General features: G+C 40.8%; 1 protein-coding gene across 2 annotated transcripts in view; it reads left to right on the top strand.

Moving 5' to 3' along the window:
• Positions 1-17,914, top strand: part of ccdc126 (coiled-coil domain containing 126) — a 101,357-nt gene that overhangs the window by 16,858 nt on the left and 66,585 nt on the right. For both annotated transcript variants that reach the window (XM_033046438.1, XM_033046437.1), the window contains exons 2-3: positions 10,416-10,503; positions 11,363-11,731. In XM_033046438.1, coding sequence (XP_032902329.1) covers positions 11,488-11,731 — 244 coding nt within the window. In that variant the 5' untranslated portion in view covers positions 10,416-10,503; positions 11,363-11,487. The remainder of the gene's footprint in view (positions 1-10,415; positions 10,504-11,362; positions 11,732-17,914) is intronic.

Below are 17,914 nucleotides of genomic sequence, written 5' to 3'. Positions count from 1 at the left end.
AAAGGAAGGACATTAGTTTGGAGGATGTGGAATCGGTATGGGTAGAGCTGCGAAACACTAAGGGGCAGAAAACGCTGGTGGGTGTTGTGTACAGGCCACCTAACAGTAGTAGTGAAGTTGGAGATGGTATCAAACAGGAAATTAGAAATTCGTGCGACAAAGGCAAAACCGTTATAATGGGTGACTTCAATCTACATATAGATTGGGTGAATCAAATTGGCAGGGGTGCTGAGGAAGAGGATTTCTTGGAATGTATGCGGGATAGTTATCTAAATCAACATGTAGAGGAACCAACGAGAGAGCAAGCTATTTTAGACTGGGTATTGAGTAATGAGGAAGGGTTAGTTAGCAGTCTTGTTGTACGTGCCCCCTTGGGCAAGAGTGACCATAATATGGTTGAGTTCTTCATTAGGATGGAGAGTGACATTGTTAATTCAGAAACAATGCTTTGAACTTAAAGAAAGGTAACTTTGAGGATATGAGACGTGAATTGGCCAAGATTGACTGGCAATTAATTCTAAAAGGGTTGACGGTGGATATGCAATGGAAGACATTTAAAGACTGCATGGATGAACTACAAAAATTGTTCATCCCAGTTTGGCAAAAGAATAAATCAGGGAAGGTAGTACATCCGTAGATAACAAGGGAAATCAGGGATAGTATCAAAGCGAAGGATGATGCGTACAAATTAGCCAGAAAAAGCAGCATACCGGAGGACTGGGAGAAATTCAGAGACCAGCAGAGGAGGACAAAGGGCTTAATTAGGAAAGGAAAAATAGATTATGAAAGAAAACTGGCAGGGAACATAAAAACTGACTGCAAAAGTTTTTATAGATATGTGAAAAGAAAGAGATTAGTTAAAACAAATGTAGGTCCCTTGCAGTCAGAAACAGGTGAGTTGATCATGGGGAACAAGGATATGGCGGACCAATTGAATAACTACTTTGGTTCCGTCTTCACTAAGGAAGACATAAATAATCTGCCGGAAATAGCAGGGGACCGCGGGTCAAAGGAGTTGGAGGAATTGAGTGAAATCCAGGTTAGCCGGGAAGTGGTGTTGGGTAAATTGAATGGATTAAAGGCCGATATATCCCCAAGGCCAGATAGGCTACATCCCAGAGTACTTAAGGAAGTAACTCCAGAAATAGTGGATGCATTAGTAATAATCTTTCAAAACTCTTTAGATTCTGGAGTAGTTCCTGAGGATTGGCGGGTAGCAAACGTAACCCCACTTTTTAAGAAGGGAGGGAGAGAGAAAACGGGGAATTACAGACCAGTTAGTCTAACATCGGTAGTGGGGAAACTGCTAGAGTCAGTTATTAAAGATGGGATAGCAGCACATTTGGAAAGTGGTGAAATCATTGGACAAAGTCAGCATGGATTTACAAAAGGTAAATCATGTCTGACGAATCTTATAGAATTTTTCGAGGATGTAACTAGTAGCGTGGATAGGAGAGAACCAGTGGATGTGGTGTATCTGGACTTCCAGAAGGCTTTTGACAAGGTCCCACATAAGAGATTAGTATACAAACTTAAAGCACACGGCATTGGGGGTTCAGTATTGATGTGGATAGAGAACTGGCTGGCAAACAGGAAGCAAAGAGTAGGAGTAAATGGGTCCTTTTCACAATGGCAGGCAGTGACTAGTGGGGTACCGCAAGGCTCAGTGCTGGGACCCCAGCTATTTACAATATATATTAATGATCTGGATGAGGGAATTGAAGGCAATATCTCCAAGTTTGCGGATGACACTAAGCTGGGGGGCAGTGTTAGCTGTGAGGAGGATGCTAGGAGACTGCAAGGTGACTTGGATAGGCTGGGTGAGTGGGCAAATGTTTGGCAGATGCAGTATAATGTGGATAAATGTGAGGTTATCCATTTTGGTGGCAAAAACAGGAAAGCAGACTATTATCTAAATGGTGGCCGACTAGGAAAAGGGGAGATGCAGCGAGACCTGGGTGTCATGGTACACCAGTCATTGAAAGTAGGCATGCAGGTGCAGCAGGCAGTGCAGAAAGCGAATGGTATGTTAGCTTTCATAGCAAAAGGATTTGAGTATAGGAGCAGGGAGGTTCTACTGCAGTTGTACAGGGTCTTGGTGAGACCACACCTGGAGTATTGCGTACAGTTTTGGTCTCCAAATCTGAGGAAGGACATTATTGCCATAGAGGGAGTGCAGAGAAGGTTCACCAGTCTGATTCCTGGGATGTCAGGATTGTCTTATGAAGAAAGACTGGATAGACTTGGTATATACTCTCTAGAATTTAGGAGATTGAGAGGGGATCTTATAGAAACTTATAAAATTCTTAAGAGGTTGGACAGGCTAGATGCAGGAAGATTGCTCCCGATGTTGGGGAAGTCCAGGACAAGGGGTCACAGCTTAAGGATAAGGGGGAAATCCTTTAAAACCGAGATGAGAAGAACTTTTTTCACACAGAGAGTGGTGAATCTCTGGAACTCTCTGCCACAGAGGGTAGTCGAGGCCAGTTCATTGGCTATATTTAAGAGGGAGTTAGATGTGGCCCTTGTGGCTAAGGGGATCAGAGGGTATGGAGAGAAGGCAGGTATGGGATACTGAGTTGGATGATCAGCCATGATCATATTGAATGGCGGTGCAGGCTCGAAGGGCCGAATGGCCTACTCCTGCACCTAATTTCTATGTTTCTATTAATTTGTATAATTACTTGCATTACATTTTTGAGAGTGGGTTTCAGATTCATGTCATCACTTGTCCAGATCGCTGGGTTGCTAGTTCCTTGAGGACCTTGAATGGATCAAGACCTGAATAATATTTGGGTATGGGTTATAACCTTTATGCCACACGAGTCAATGACATTAACTTGTCCTGCAGGCTGATATATTACCACCATCCCTTGATATTTAGACGGTCAGAAACTTAACTGGATGAGCCAGTCAAATATTCCCTTCAATATCAGATAACTGTAAGATCACATACAGGACTTCATAAGTCCTTGAAACCTTTTTAGCAATTGCAAGGTGCAAGTCAAACTAATTATAGAATATTTTTTGTTTGGGTGGATGAGTGCAATCCCTGTGATTCTACAGAAGTTTCAGACTGTTCAGACAAAGCAAACCACCACTTAAAAATTTCACATTCCCCATCAATAGTTCATCATGTTGCTATTGAGTTCCTTCGATATGACACCTAAACAGAAGCAGCTTGATAAAGCTTCATCAAGACCACCAGGGGCGCCGGGGAGATGGCTCGACCTGCCGGCATCTGTTCGTTTTTTCATCTTTTGTTTTTTTCATTCCCGCCGGCTACGGGAGTCATGACCGTCCCGTCAACGGAGGGCTCGAGGCCCATGACCGAGGAAGAACAAAAGGAAGGACTTGAACTTTATTTCGCCTTCCATCACAGTGAGCAATGTGTAGGAGTCACTGTGGTGGATGTTCATGTTAAAATGTGTTTTTGAGTCTGTTGCTTTTAATTGTATGACTGACCTGGCCAGTGAAATTCCTCGTATGTTGCAAAACATACTTGCCGAATAAAATCTGAATCTGATTCTGATTCAGTAACATTTCCCAACCCCATATTCTTGAACTCTTGAATGCTTAAAATAAAGGTATATGGCTTGGCAATATTTTGCTGATCCTTCATTGTCCTGGATTGAAATTCTGTGCTTCTGTTTGTATTTCACCTCAGATGGTCATTATGACTATAGGTTTTGCCATTTGTAATTTTATTTTACTTTCAAGATTTAATTTAAGGTAACTCAAATCATGTTTGAGGCTGCAAAAACACGACAAAGATTATAGGTGTGTATTGCCCAAAACATTTATTAAATGATTCACATTAATTACAAAAAGGTTATAGACCTTTTCCATTTATTGACTAATGTTATGTCCCAGAACTTGTTTGTTTTGGATATTGCAACACCCTTTTCCTTTCATTCCTTTCAAATTATTAAGTGTTCTGCCCATAATCTATTTATTTTGGGTTACAAAATGTTATTGTAAAGTTCCTTCCAGCATAATACCACATCTAATTTTGTGCCCTGACCTTCACAAACTGCATGTTTTAAATATTCTATTTCAGCACATTCCAACTTAACCAACCATCTTACTTTACTTCCTGACCTTATGCCACGTGAATATATATCGTATTTGCTTTAATAATCTTTACATCACTGAAACAGCAAATCATATTAAAACGCTAATGCACATCAAAAGGACTTTACCACATACTTGTGCATTTAAAATACTTAATTATTTGTTAAAGTTGTTCTTGCAATCAAGTATGAAATGTTCGTCTTGCCAGCACTCCCTCACCATCCCAGTCTGTAGAAAAAGTCCACACCTTTTCATTTGTCTTAACAATAAATCTTACAGATATTTCCTGTCTGGAAATAGAGTAACTTGAAGAGTAACTTTCTCAGTTCTATTATGCTGAGTGGGAGGGGTCACCAAAGGTTGCTAGGTAATTTACTCTTCATAAGTTATAAGGTCTGATAAAGTTGTTGCTACTTGTCCTATGTAAATTGGGCCAATGATAAAAACCAGTAGGGCTGAAATTCCAGATGGCAAACAGCAGAATTAAGAAGCAAGACTAGGTCATTTGGCCCCTCATGCCAAGAGATTTTAGAGATACAGTGCGAAAATAGGCCCTTCGGTACATCTAGCCCACACCGACCAGCGATCCCTGCACGTTAACACTACCATACAAGCATTAGGGACAATTTTTACATTTATACCAAGCCAATTAACCTACAAACCTGCACGTCTTTGGAGTGTGGGAGGAAACCGAAGACCTCTGAGAAAACCCACGGAGGTCACTGGGAGAATGTACAAACTCCGTACAGACATGCACCCGGAGTGAGGATCGAACCCGGGTCTCTGGCACTGTAAGGCAGTAACGCTACCGCTATGCCACCACGCTGCCCGTGCTGCTATTTCATAACAACACAGATATTTTTACCACTTATCTTAATGTCTCAGAAATGTTATTAGCCGGAATCAGTGCTAAACAAAGAATGCATTTAAATCATCAATCAATCATCAAGGGTGGCACGGTGACGCAGCGGTAGAGTTGCTTCCTTACAGCGCAAGACACCCTGGTTCAATCCTGACTACGGGTGCTGTCTGCACGGAGTTTGTGCAATTTCCCTGTGACTGTGGGGTTTTCTCCGTGTGCTCCAGTTTCCTCCCACACTCCATAGACATGCAGGCTTGTAGGTTAATTGGCTTCGGTAAAGATTTAAAATTGTCCCTAGAGTGTATGATAGTGTTAGTGTATGGGGTGTTCGCTGGTCGGCGTGGACTCAGTGGGCTGAAGAGCCTGTTTCCATGCTGTATCACTAAACTAAACTAGTTATTGATGCAGGGGACACTAACTGAATTTTTTTTTTTGTTAAAACTTCTGTCTCCTGTTAATTTTGACCAGCTATTTAAAAAAGGATAATAAATGTCAAAATGTTATATGTTCACCAGACAACTCTGCTTTTGGTATGATCTTTATATTTGAGGACTATTATATTTGAGTTATTAACTAAGTGGAAATACTTCCTATGTTTTCTTAATCGTACCTAAAGCTTAGTTGTTTCGCTTGAATCGGTGTCAGAGTTTGGCATTTAGACACAACAGTTGGCAAAATTAGCAACTGACTCAATTACATGATTACTTGATTCCAAACAGCAGTTTGCTTCAAATAACTTGCAGATTGTATAAGAAAAATCACACAGAAATCTGGCATTTAATGTGAATTGTTTCACCATTTGCTACTTTATATATTTTTCTGTGTCTGAGTAATTATGCTTCTATATAGGTCAATTGGCATTTAGCTTGTTCTGGCAGAGTGATTTGATTACCTTTTACACTAACTTGAAAACAGTGGGTGTCGCATATGATCTCAATATAACATGCTGCAGGAAGTGATGATAATAATAGCTTCTTGGCATGCTGAGCCATTTCTGTTCTAAGACTAAGTTTTAGTTCATGACTCCATCTGTTTATCCTTTAGCTCAGAAGCCAGGCTTTTAATATGTCATGGAAGAAGTTGAATCACAACAGGAGCAAAGTTAATAAGTCCTGGAACTCAAATTGTCTTGTGCTACAAAAGAGTCATCGGTAGAAAAGGCCAAGCAATAGATGATTTGCATGGGGGATTCTGTTACTGCTTTTGTTTATTATATTGCACACATGTTACCAGCAAATACCATACTTGGTATGTGTTTGCTGTGCACATTTATTAATAGGTTACATTTAGAATAAGCCCATCATGACTATGAACATTGGGCATTTCCATGCATATTATATCCAACCTGCAAAACAAAATATTGTGCAATGCTTTTAAATTCTTAATATCATCTTAATATTTATTAAGTATATTTTACTTAAATGTTAACACTTGCCTAATCTGCTGCCTGACATGCATCTTATCTATATAACCATATAACAATTACAGCACGGAAACAGGCCATCTCGGCCCTTCTAGTCCGTGCCGAACACTTATTCTCACCTAGTCCCATCTACCTGCACTCAGACCATAACCCTCCATTCCTTTCCCGTCCATATATCTATCCAATTTATTTTTAAATTATAAAATCGAACCTGCCTCCACCACTTCCACTGGAAGCTCATTCCACACAGCTACCACTCTCTGAGTAAAGAAGTTCCCCCCTCATGTTACCCCTAAACTTCTGTCCCTAAAGGGCCTGTCCCACGAGCATGCGACCTGCATGCGGCAAGCGCGACCAAACCGTAAGCGGGGGCCGCGCGGAGGTCGAGTGATCCCCGTACAGGGCCGGTCCCACCAGCATGCGCCTGCATGCGGCGAGCACGACCAAACCGGAAGCGGGGGCCACGCGGAGGTCGAGTGAGTGACGTGAAGTTCGAGCGAAGTCCGCGGGAAGTTCGCGCGTGACGTACGGCGTAAGGTCGATGCTTACGGTGTAGAGATGCTGCGCACGCCCATCGAGGTTGTGCGTACAGCATCGTTGCGGCTGCGGGCCGGCAGGTCGTTGCCGCGCGGAATTTTTGAACACGGTCAGTTTTTCGGAGCCCTGCGCGATGTCGAGACCAGCTCAGCAAAACTCCATACGGCTCCGCTGATCGAAGTGGGACTGGCCCCGCGAGGCCGTACGGCACGAGCGACCACGTTGGGTCGCGCTTGCCGCATGGAGTCGCATGCTCATGGGACAGGCCCTTAAATTCTCAAATCATGTCCTCTTGTTTGAATCGTCCCTACTCTCAATGGTAAAAGCTTATCCACGTCAACTCTGTCTATCCCTCGCATCATTTTAAAGACCTCTATCAAGTCCCCCCCTTAACCTTCTGCGTTCTAAAGAATAAAGACCTAACTTGTTCAACCTTTCTCTGTAACTTAGTTGCTGAAACCCAGGCAACATTCTAGTAAATCTCCTCTGTACTCTCTCTATCTCTTGGCATTCTTGGCAAATGGGATGCTTCCTAGAAATGTGATGAAATAGTGAATATAATTAGAAATGGACATCAAGAATTGTAGTGGCAGATTTTTATATTGTTCAAGAGATTACTCCCTCTAGCCGCGAAATGGACTACATGGTTAAGGGGAATGTCTTTATATGCAAACGAGCTCACCGTCAGAGACCTTCAGAGCTTCTTCACAGACTTTTGATTAATAAATTATTTATTGTTGATGAAAAACAATAAGGTACATCCAAACTTCTTCCAACTTCATCCAATCTTCATCGAACTCCAGCTTATCGCTTTAAAGGTTAGAAAACTTCTCGTGTCTCCGTTTCGCTTCGCATGGTCAAAGGGTAAACCTCCATGCTGGTCCGAAACTAAACTAAAAACTAAGCTTCTGCGCAAGAAACTTAGCTCCAAACACGCCCAAAAATACGTCATAAATCCCACCCAGAATATAACGGGCAGTCTAAAATTTAAAGACACATGCCATCATCATTGACACAAACAAATGGCCACTACAAGAATGTTTGACATCAAGGCTATTCAACAAATTTGAGGCACCAAGATTCAAAACATTAATGGCATGAATATTAAGTTGGCCGAGTTAAGAGGCAACAGAGGATCACAGCTAATGGTTGTAATAGAAACTGACGGAAGATAATGTTTGGCATTCCGGTAGTTATAAAAAGGACCTGGAGATGCTGGTTCATACCAAAGATGGACTCAAAATGTTGGAGTAACTCAGCCAGACAGGCAGCATCTCTGGAGAAGATGGATAGGTGATGTTTTGGACAAGAACTCTTCTTCAGGCTGATTGTGGGGGATTGGGGGGGAGAGAGAACTGGAAGCAAGAAAAAAACAGGAAAATCAGGGCGGGTAAAGCAGATGACCTGAGGCAGGGTGTTTTGATTGTAATCCCTTTTTCTATTCTCATACTGACCTATCTGTCCTGGTCCTACACCATTCCCAGAGTGAGGGTGAGTCAGGGGATATGGGGAGAAGGCAGGAACGGGGTACTGATTGGGGATGATCAGCCATGATCACATTGAATGGCGGTGCTGGCTCGAAGGGCCAAATGGCCTACTCCTGCACCTATTGCCTATTGAGGCCACATGCAGATTGTAGGAACAACACCTCATATTTTGATATGAAAGTTGAATCCTCTAATTTTAGTTAACTTCTACATGAACTCCCCTTTCCCGCTTGCGCCTGACCCCTCCTCCACTAAAAGTCATTTAACCAGTTCCACAGTTCACTACGATGTATCCCTCATAATCCCTCGCCAACAATTGGCCTATCAGGGAACCACCCTGGCTGAAGTCATCTGTTGCCAGCCCCGATTTCCCTTCGTCATTTCTTGCTTTCAGTTTCCCCCTCCCCTTACAATCAGTCTGAAGAAGCGTCCTGACCCGAAATGTCACCAATGCATTTTATCCAGAGCAGCTGCCTGACCCACTGAGTTACTCCAGAATTTTGTGTTTATCTTTGGCATTCTCCAGGGTTTGGCAATGAGGCCTTTGCTTTATTTGATCTTTGTTAATGAGCTAGATTCTGGGGTGCAAGCCATAACTTTAAATTTTCTGCATAAAACAAAACTAGGTGGGAGTGTAAACTGTGTAGGGTATATTGTAACAAGATATAAACAAGTTATAGAGTCATACAGCACGGAAACAGGCCCTTTGGCCCAACTTGTCCTTGCCGACCAAGATCCCCATCTAATCTAGTCTAATTTAGCCCATGTCCCTCTAAACCTTTCCTAACAATGCACCTGTCCAAATGCCTTTTAAATGCTGTGGGAGGGGGCAAGGACTGGCGACCCTGGGTGTAAAATATAAGGGAAGCGGATTAAGAGTGAAATGGGGGGGGGGGGAAATTAAGCAACATGTGTTTGGAATTTGAAATACATAACCTGCAAATGTAGTAGAAACGGTTTCTACTGTGGTCTTTGAAAAATAAATTAATTGGTGTGAAAGATTTGCAAGGCTCTGGAGAAGAAGTAGAAGGGTTCAACAAGTGAGTTACTCTTATAGAGAGCCTGCGCAGACCCAATCTAAACAGCTGTAATCCTTCTGTAGCTTCATGACTACATGTTGAATGTTTTCTGCTCACACCTTTAATCTTCTGTACATTCATTCAATGCATATTATAAAATCCTTGACATGTTAGAAATGGTGCCTTTTACTTTCTTTGCTGTCAATGTGAATTCTGAATGGCTGCTCAGTGTATTTGTTGGTGCCGTGTGGCTGGATCCTGATATCATGGCTGATGGCAGGTGAGGTGAATTCAATGCCATGGGCATTAATAGGTCTCATTGGGGGCAACACCAAGGATAGCAACATGCACCGTTGCTTCACCACTGACAGGGACATCCAAGCAAAGGTGGTGTTTGACTTGCATTTAACACGGCCACAAGCAATCGTCTTCTTTTGTCCATCTACGTCAGTCACTGAGAGAAACCCATGCATTTTCTGCCGGTCTGTATCATGTGAGTCTATTACTAAGAAGCAATTCCACTGTGGCAAATAAAAATACCGTAAAATCCCACTACTTGTAATCACTATGGACTAGAACAGCATATGGCATTGCAGATTAATGGTTTAAATAATCTTGCAAAATAGAAGTGATCACAATTATGTACTGTATTAAATTTGAATTGGTATAGAACTCATTATTGTTGTGTTTTGTATGGAAAACAAATCTTTGAATTTAAAGCTTCATACACAAAACAAAATGCACTTCATTGATATTGATTTTAGCTTATAATTTAATTTAATTTCCATGGGTATTTCTTTAAAGTTAAGTGTTTCATTATCATATGTTCCTGCAACGGAACAATGAAACTGTTTTCATCAAATGGATTAGTATACTGTAATATAATAAAATTTGTTTTAATGATTGTATTCTTTGCATCCAATTAATCTGAATGGTTCAAAGCAGAAATATTGTATGACTACATCTTTAAACAATTGGTTCATCTTTCGTTATACTGTTTATTTTGTTCACAGATACAGCACAGAAGATGACACATTGTATCTGGGAGAAGCTCTTGAAAAAGTTTACCAATTAGTTCCACTGCCCTGCTATATCTCCAAGGTCAGCACTTGCTTCTTTATCAAGCATTCATCACATTGTGAAAGTTGTTACTGCATGGGCATAGAACACACTTTCAGATATTATTTTACAGTTCGTAACAAGAACACCACAAATAAATATTTCCTCCTTTTTGGTAGTTTTGGCAAATGTTTGCTTTCTTCTACTTACTAACAGTGCAGTTTTTGTTTTATTTTCCAATCAAAATGCTAATATTTTGAATAGCTTCTTCGCCTTCTCTACTCAAGAGCAGAAAACCAAGTTTCTCCCATCTCTTTATACCTTAAAGTGTTGGTAACGTTCTGCATAAATCCATGAACATTTTATATTTGTTCCCATTTAAAATAATATAATTTAGTTTATTGCATCAATCGATATTCTTAATACAAGAATTAATCACTCTCCACAATAAACCATGCAGAAGGAGTGCCAAAGTACTCAGCAGGTCAAGCAGGGTCCGTGAGGAGAGGAAGAATATTTTAAATTTATGATCTATCCTCAATTCTGTTGAAAAGTCACTGACTTCAACCATGAATGTTGTCTCCCAGTCTGGAGATGCTGCCTGACCCATTGACTGTTTACTGGGTAATTTTTAAGATCATCCCTTGTGGGTTTAAAAAATATGGTCAGATTTTAACACAACCATGCTTTTGTTTTAAGATTATTGTATATCGTGAAGAAGCTTTGTTTCTTGATTATTCCAATTTTTAGCCAAGAAGTCAATTTGGTTGCATTGTATATTTTCTTTTTTATTTCAGTTTTGTTTCTGGTTATGTGTTTACAGGATTGGTTTTATAGTTAATTATTAATTGTGCAATAACCAAGTTTCATTCCCTAAAGAATAGATTTCTCCTTTTCACAGGACCGAAAGCTAATGTTAGATGAAGATGATTTAAAGCAGCCGACCACTTGAATGTTCTCCATAAAAGATTCAAGAGATGATGTTAATAACGTGACTAGATTGCCTGAAAAAATAAGCTGTGGTAGATGAAGATGTTTGGAAATCTATTCAGGAGAAATGCATCCCAGAAACTAAGTGCCCTGTTGCTGATTTTCGGGTTCATTTGGGGTTTGGTGCTGCTTCACTTCACCTTCCAGCAGCCAAAGCATCAAAACAGTGCAGAACTGCGTGAACAAATCTTAGAGCTGAGTAAAAGATACGTTCGAGCTCTCGCAGAAGAAAATCAAAATGCTATAGATGGTCCGCATGGTGCTTCAATGGCAGGATATGGTAAGAAGTGCAAAGCACTTAGTTTTGTCATATGCGTGTATTGTAAATTACTTTTCTCAAGTTCCCTTTTGGGAAGAAAAAAAATATGCTTGGTGTGTTTTTAAACAAATAAATGTTATTTGTTTAATTTTACTGAAGTTGTTTTAAACTTACTGAACAAATTGGGGTTTTTTTGATGGGCAATATGTTGATCACAAGAAAGCAGCAAGTAAAGATTCTAAGGTACACAAAATTGCTGGGGAAACTCAGCGGGTGCAGCAGCATCTATGGAGCGAAGGAAATAGGCGACGTTTCGGGCCGAAACCCTTCTTCAGACTCATTTCTACTCTGCTTTCCCCAATATGAATTGAAGCTGCTATACAGCTGATGCCTGAATTATGAGGCAGAAAAAAGTGAACTGTAGTTTCACCAAATCTTTCCTTTAACTGTCATAGCTTTAAACTCCAAGATGCACAAAGTAGCCCAAAGGTAGTCAAAATTGATTTGAATTTCCTGACTCCTGTGATCAAAGAAAGCAAAGGTTATAGGATAAATGTTATGGTTTAACTCGTGGTTTGGATCTTTTCAGTGTGAAGAGTTCAGCTGTTGGAATTTTAGAATTTATTGAGTTTATCAAATAGCTTAGAATAATGCTGCTCAGAAAGAAGTAACTGCATTGCGTTTCCCGAGCTCTTTGTCTATTAGCCTGCATTTCCCTGTAGACCTCTATGTTTCAATTTCAAGTGCATTCCGTTTTGAAAATGACCATTGAATCTGAGTCATCCCTTGGTTCTATAATGCTATCCTATGGTAAAAAGAAAATTCATTTATGGCTAATGCTCATTCACTTTCCATGTTTTATTTTAAGACATTACCCATATTTGTTCTCAAAATAAAGCAATTTTAGACAAATTCCAACTATCACTTAGTTGTCTTCATCCTAGACGTTAAACTGGGATTTCACAAATCTTGAAAGAGGAAGGTAATTATTTGCACTTTTTTCAAATTGTAAAGATCAACTGTTTCTATTGCTAGTTGAACTGCTAACCGCAGATTTAAGATAATTAACCAAAAAAGTGTAAATGACCAGTAACTGTTTGTTTTGTACTTTGAAATAAAGAAAACTGCCTCAGATGCAGTAGAAAATTACAAAGTGACATATGCAGGCCTATGGGGGAAGGACGGGCTTAGTGGGATTAATTGGTAGTTCTGATAAAGTGGATACACCATATGGTCGTCTTCTTTCTTTACGTGTTTAAAAATAAACCCAAGATCTCAATTACTACGTTGACTTATCACATCTCTCGGCCTTTTAAAATGAATGATGTGTATTGGCAAGGCTTGTTAACGTTTTGTTTTGGGGAACACCCGGTCTTGTCATGCAAAAGGTGGCCTAGGTTGCAGGATTTTTATCCAGTGACCTTGTACTGAACAATAACATTGATAGTATAGGATTCCTTTGGGTGTTGTAGTTCAATTTGGAATCTGTTCCCAGAATGGGCTTGAACTCTCAATCTTTTGATTTAAATGGCAGTCCAACCTGCAGAGCCTAAGTTGAAATTATGTTTTAGGAAGCTACTTTCTCCCTTTTGACAATTTGCTGTATTAAGGTGAACTGCTTGGGAAGGAGAGGTGAGCTGGATTACCTGATTATTGTCCTATGCACCAGGGCGCAGTAAAATTCCTTGTTTGCATGAAGTTCACCGAGTAAAACATTTTTCCTGATTCCTTTGAATCCTTCCTTATTTTCCGACTCCAACTTTCCCAACCGAGTCACAATTAGTTAGGATTATTTATCTGGAGTGGCACAATTTTACTTTTGGAATAGTTGTCTTAAGTATGTTGTGATTAAGGAAGCCAAAGGCTGAACTTTGCCAGAGGAGATGTACTACGAGCAGATGTCAAATTCCGGGAATTCAATGGCACTTTCTAACCAGTGAAAATACGCTTCTTTAGAAGTGAAACACAAGATAGAATGCTAAAAGCATCAAGTGTTTTTTTAATTAGGGTAGATGTGGTATAAACACTAATTAGAATTGTGGGGAGGGGGTGGGGGGGACTCTTCTTTCTGCACCTCATTTACATGCCAAGTTAGCCAATCTCTGCCAGTATTAGGGGTTGACCTCATTGTCCGAATGGCAGAGAAGCCAATGTCAGGTGAGCTCTGATAGACGAAGACTTTGAAAATAGAGGGTCATCATATTCTGTTTTCACTTATTGAGTACACCACATGTCTGTTATAAGAAGCAGTGGCCCTGTATTTTGGGAAGAGGAAATGCTGTATTCTTGGAGGAGGAAATGGTCCCCAATGTTAATTAATCTCTTTCAAAATGTCAGCCAAATAATACTCTGTGTTCAGGTTTCTGAATTCTGCATCACCTAATTCCTACCCATGATCTTAAGTACGTATTACCAATTCAAAAGTTTAGATGCATCCAGATAGGAACAAGAGTTAATCAGCTAAACCTAAAAAAATCATCTGCTGCTCAGTCTTGTGGAATACTAAACATTGCTGCTTTGTTTGTGTGATCTCATGCCTGTCAGTCAGGTAGATGTAAAATAATATTCAAAGCTTTCTCCCAGTGTCCTGACTTCACTTTCCCATCATAACAGAGTTGCATTGTTATTTGTGAAATCTAGCTTTGCATATTGGCATAGGTATTGACCCACATAAAATATTTTGAAAGCAATTGGTTGTCTGAGTACCTTGGGAAATCTGAATTGTAGCAAAAAAGTTGAAGATCAATTTTTAGTTTCATGAGGGTTATAGTTTAACAGATTTGTAAAGTAAGGTGACGTTTCACTCAGAGGGTGGTGGGTGTATGGAACGAGCTGTCAATGGAGGTAGTTGAGCGAGATACTATAGCAGCATTGAAAATATATTTGGACAGGAAAGGTTTAAAAGGATGTGGGCCAAATGCAGGCAAATGGGCCCAGCTTAGATGGGAAATCGAGGTCAGCATGGAAGAGTTGGTCTGAAGAGCCTGCTTTCCTGATGTATGACTCTGAAATTAGTGGCTTTTGTTGATAAAGGGCAAATTAAAATTTGGGTTTTGTATGAATGAGGTAATTTGAACACGTACCAAATAAAATAAGCAGGGCAAGGCTATTTCGTCCCTTGTGCTAAAGATCATGGCTGATATTTTACCTCAATGGCCTTTCCTGCATTGATCCCACATTTTTTCTCCAAACTTTTTATCTATCTTTGTTCTGACTGCACTCCACTTGAATAATGAATTCCAAAGGTTAACTATCCTCTCTTTGGGGCTTTGGCCTATCTATATCCTAATGGCTGTCTTCCTTTTGCTGACTGTGACCTCTGACACACCAACCAGTCAAGCATTGTAAGAATTTTGAGTTTTTTAGCGAAATCCCCTGATAAACTCAAGGATGTACATGAGAGCCTGCCCTTCTTAATCTCTTGTCATGCAACAAACTTGCCATCTCAAGAATCAATCTAGAAACAAAGAGAATTGAGCAATTGTGTCCTTTTATAGAGTGACAGAAACCTTTCTTAACCAAGTCTCTGGGTACCATAGGTAGATTCTGGAGACAAATTTTGATTGCTGATGGACAAAACGTATCAATACTGGTCGGGCAAGATTAACTCTAAAGTTTACAGAACCACTTGGGTTGAGGTATACACAGATTTCCCACCACTTGTGAGTCTGTACATTGGCGATCATGTAGTTCTTAACATTTGATGGACATTGCATTTGGGATTTTCTGTATAGAAGGATTAGGAAATGCAATAAAGCATCTGATTGTAATCCTTAAGGGCCTGTCCCACTGTGGCAACCTAATTTACGAGTTTAGAATAGTTTGCGCTCGACTCGAACTCGCAGCATCATAATAATAATAATAATAATAATAATAATAATAATAATAATAATAATAATAATAATAATAATAATAAATACTTTATTGATCCCCTCAGGGAAATTCATGGTCGACACGTGGTCCTAGGAGATCCTAGGAGGTCACTGTAACTCTCCTTCATGCTCGAGGGAAGTTCCCGCAAACTCGCGGCCTCAGTTTGGTCGAGGAAAAATTTTCAGCATGCTGAAAATTTTTCCCCGAGTAAAAATTGGTCGGCATGGTTCTTTTGAACTCGTAGTGCAGCGGAGTGGGGTCGCTAAGCAGCCGAGGTAGCCGTAGGCAATCTCCTTTGCTGACCGGGCATTTTAATTGGCTCATTGGAGTTTTCAGAACCAAGGAAAACCGACCGGTAATGTTAAATGCCTGCTTTCTTTATTAAAAGTTGTCTGGCTTCTTAAAAGTGTCCCCCCCCCCCCCCTTCTTCCCCCCCCCCCCCCCCCCACCCCTCTCTCCCCCCCCCCCCTCCGCGCTCTCTAAAGAACTTACCGTAACTGTGCCAGCCATCAGGAAAAAAACATCTCTCCAAAACTACTGTTTAATTCCTTCCTCCAAACCAATGTTGAATCCAATTGGCTAGTTCACCTTGCATTCTATGCAATCAACCTTCCTGACAAGCCTACCTTGCAAGACCTTGTCAAAGTCCTTGCTAAAGTCCGGATAAGATAACGTCCACTGCCCTTCCCTCATCGGTCCTCTTGATGACATCTTCAAAAAACTCGTTTGTGAGAAACAATTTCCCATACAGAAAGCCATGCGGACTAATCCTAATCAGTCCGTGCTTATCCTAATGCTGGTAGATCCTCTCCCTAGGAATCACCTCCACCAACTTCCCTATTACTGATGTCAGGCTCAACGGCTTGTTTTCCTTGGCTTGTCCATGCTGGCTTCCTTAAATAACAGTGCAACATTAGGCCCCCTCCAGTCTTCTATAACTTCACCTGTTGTAAAGATGATGCAGATATCTCAGCAAAGGCCTCCCGCAATTTCCTTCCTAGCTTCTTACAAGGTCCAAGGATGTACTTGGTCAGACCATGGGGTTTTTATCCACATTAATGTGCTTTAAAAATGACAATACCTCCTCTTTGGTAATTCCAATATGATCTGACATCACAATTCTATTGCCTCAATTTCTTATTTGCTGAGAAATAAATTGGTATTCTCTCATTCCTGAGAGGAATGGCTTATTTTTCCAGTTGCCTAAATCTGACGTATGCTGCCACCTTTTTCCTAACCATAACCGCCATATCTCTCATCAACTAGGGTTCCCTAAACTTGCCAACCTTGCCCTTAAGCCTAACAGGAACATGCTGCACCTGTACTCTTGCTTACTCATTTTTGAAAGCCTCCCACTTGGCAGTCATCCTCTTACCTGCAGAAAGTCTCTCCCAATCAACATCTCAAGTTCCTGTCAATACCTCCAAAATCAGCCTTGCCCTAATTTAAGATCTTGACTTGTGGGCCAGCCCTATTCTTCTCTGTAATTACTTTAAACTTTGTAGAATTATGGTCACTGATCCATAACTCAGGGTATTGAGTATAGAAGTTGGAAGGCCATGTTGCAGTTGTATAAAACGTTGGTGAAACCGCATTTAGAGTATGGTGTTCAGTTCTGGACACCATGTTATAGGAAATATATTGTTAGACTTGAAAGGGTTTAGAGAAGACTCATGAGGATGATGCCAGGGCTAGAGTGTCTGAGCTATAGGGAGAGCTTGAGTAGACTAGGTCTATTTCTTGGAGGGCAGGAGAATTCGATCATAAGAGGAATAGATTAGGTAGATGCACAGAATCTCTTGCCCAGAGAAGCGGAATCGAGGACCAGAGAACATGGGTTCAAGGTGAAGGGGAAAAGATTTAATGGGAATCTGAGCGGTAACTTTGCACACAAAGGGTGGTGGGTGTATGGAACAAGCTGCCGGAGGAGGTAGTTGAGGCTGGGACTATACTAATGTTTAAGAAACAGTCAGACGGGTACATGGATAGGACAAGTTTGGAGGGATATGGACCAAACGTAGGCAGATGGGACTAGTGTTGCTGGGACATGTTGGCTGGTGTGGGCAAGCTAGGCTGAAGGGCCAGTTTCCACACTGTATCGCTGTATGACTATTGTCCTAAAATGCTCTCCCACCCACACTTCTGCCTCTTGCCCTACCTCGATCCTCAGGAGGAGGTCCAGTGACACGGCCTCTGTAATGTGGTCCTTTATACATTGATGAAGAAAGCTTTCTTGGACACAATAATTAATAAATTCCACCCCGTCCATGCCCTTTACACCATGGGAGAACAAGTCAATATCGCAAGTAATCTCTCATTAATACTATCCTA

This window comes from Amblyraja radiata, chromosome 2 (genome assembly GCF_010909765.2).
Source record: "Amblyraja radiata isolate CabotCenter1 chromosome 2, sAmbRad1.1.pri, whole genome shotgun sequence".
In the NCBI taxonomy this organism is placed as follows: Eukaryota; Metazoa; Chordata; class Chondrichthyes; order Rajiformes; family Rajidae; genus Amblyraja; species Amblyraja radiata.
This window is presented reverse-complemented; position numbering and strand designations above follow the sequence as displayed.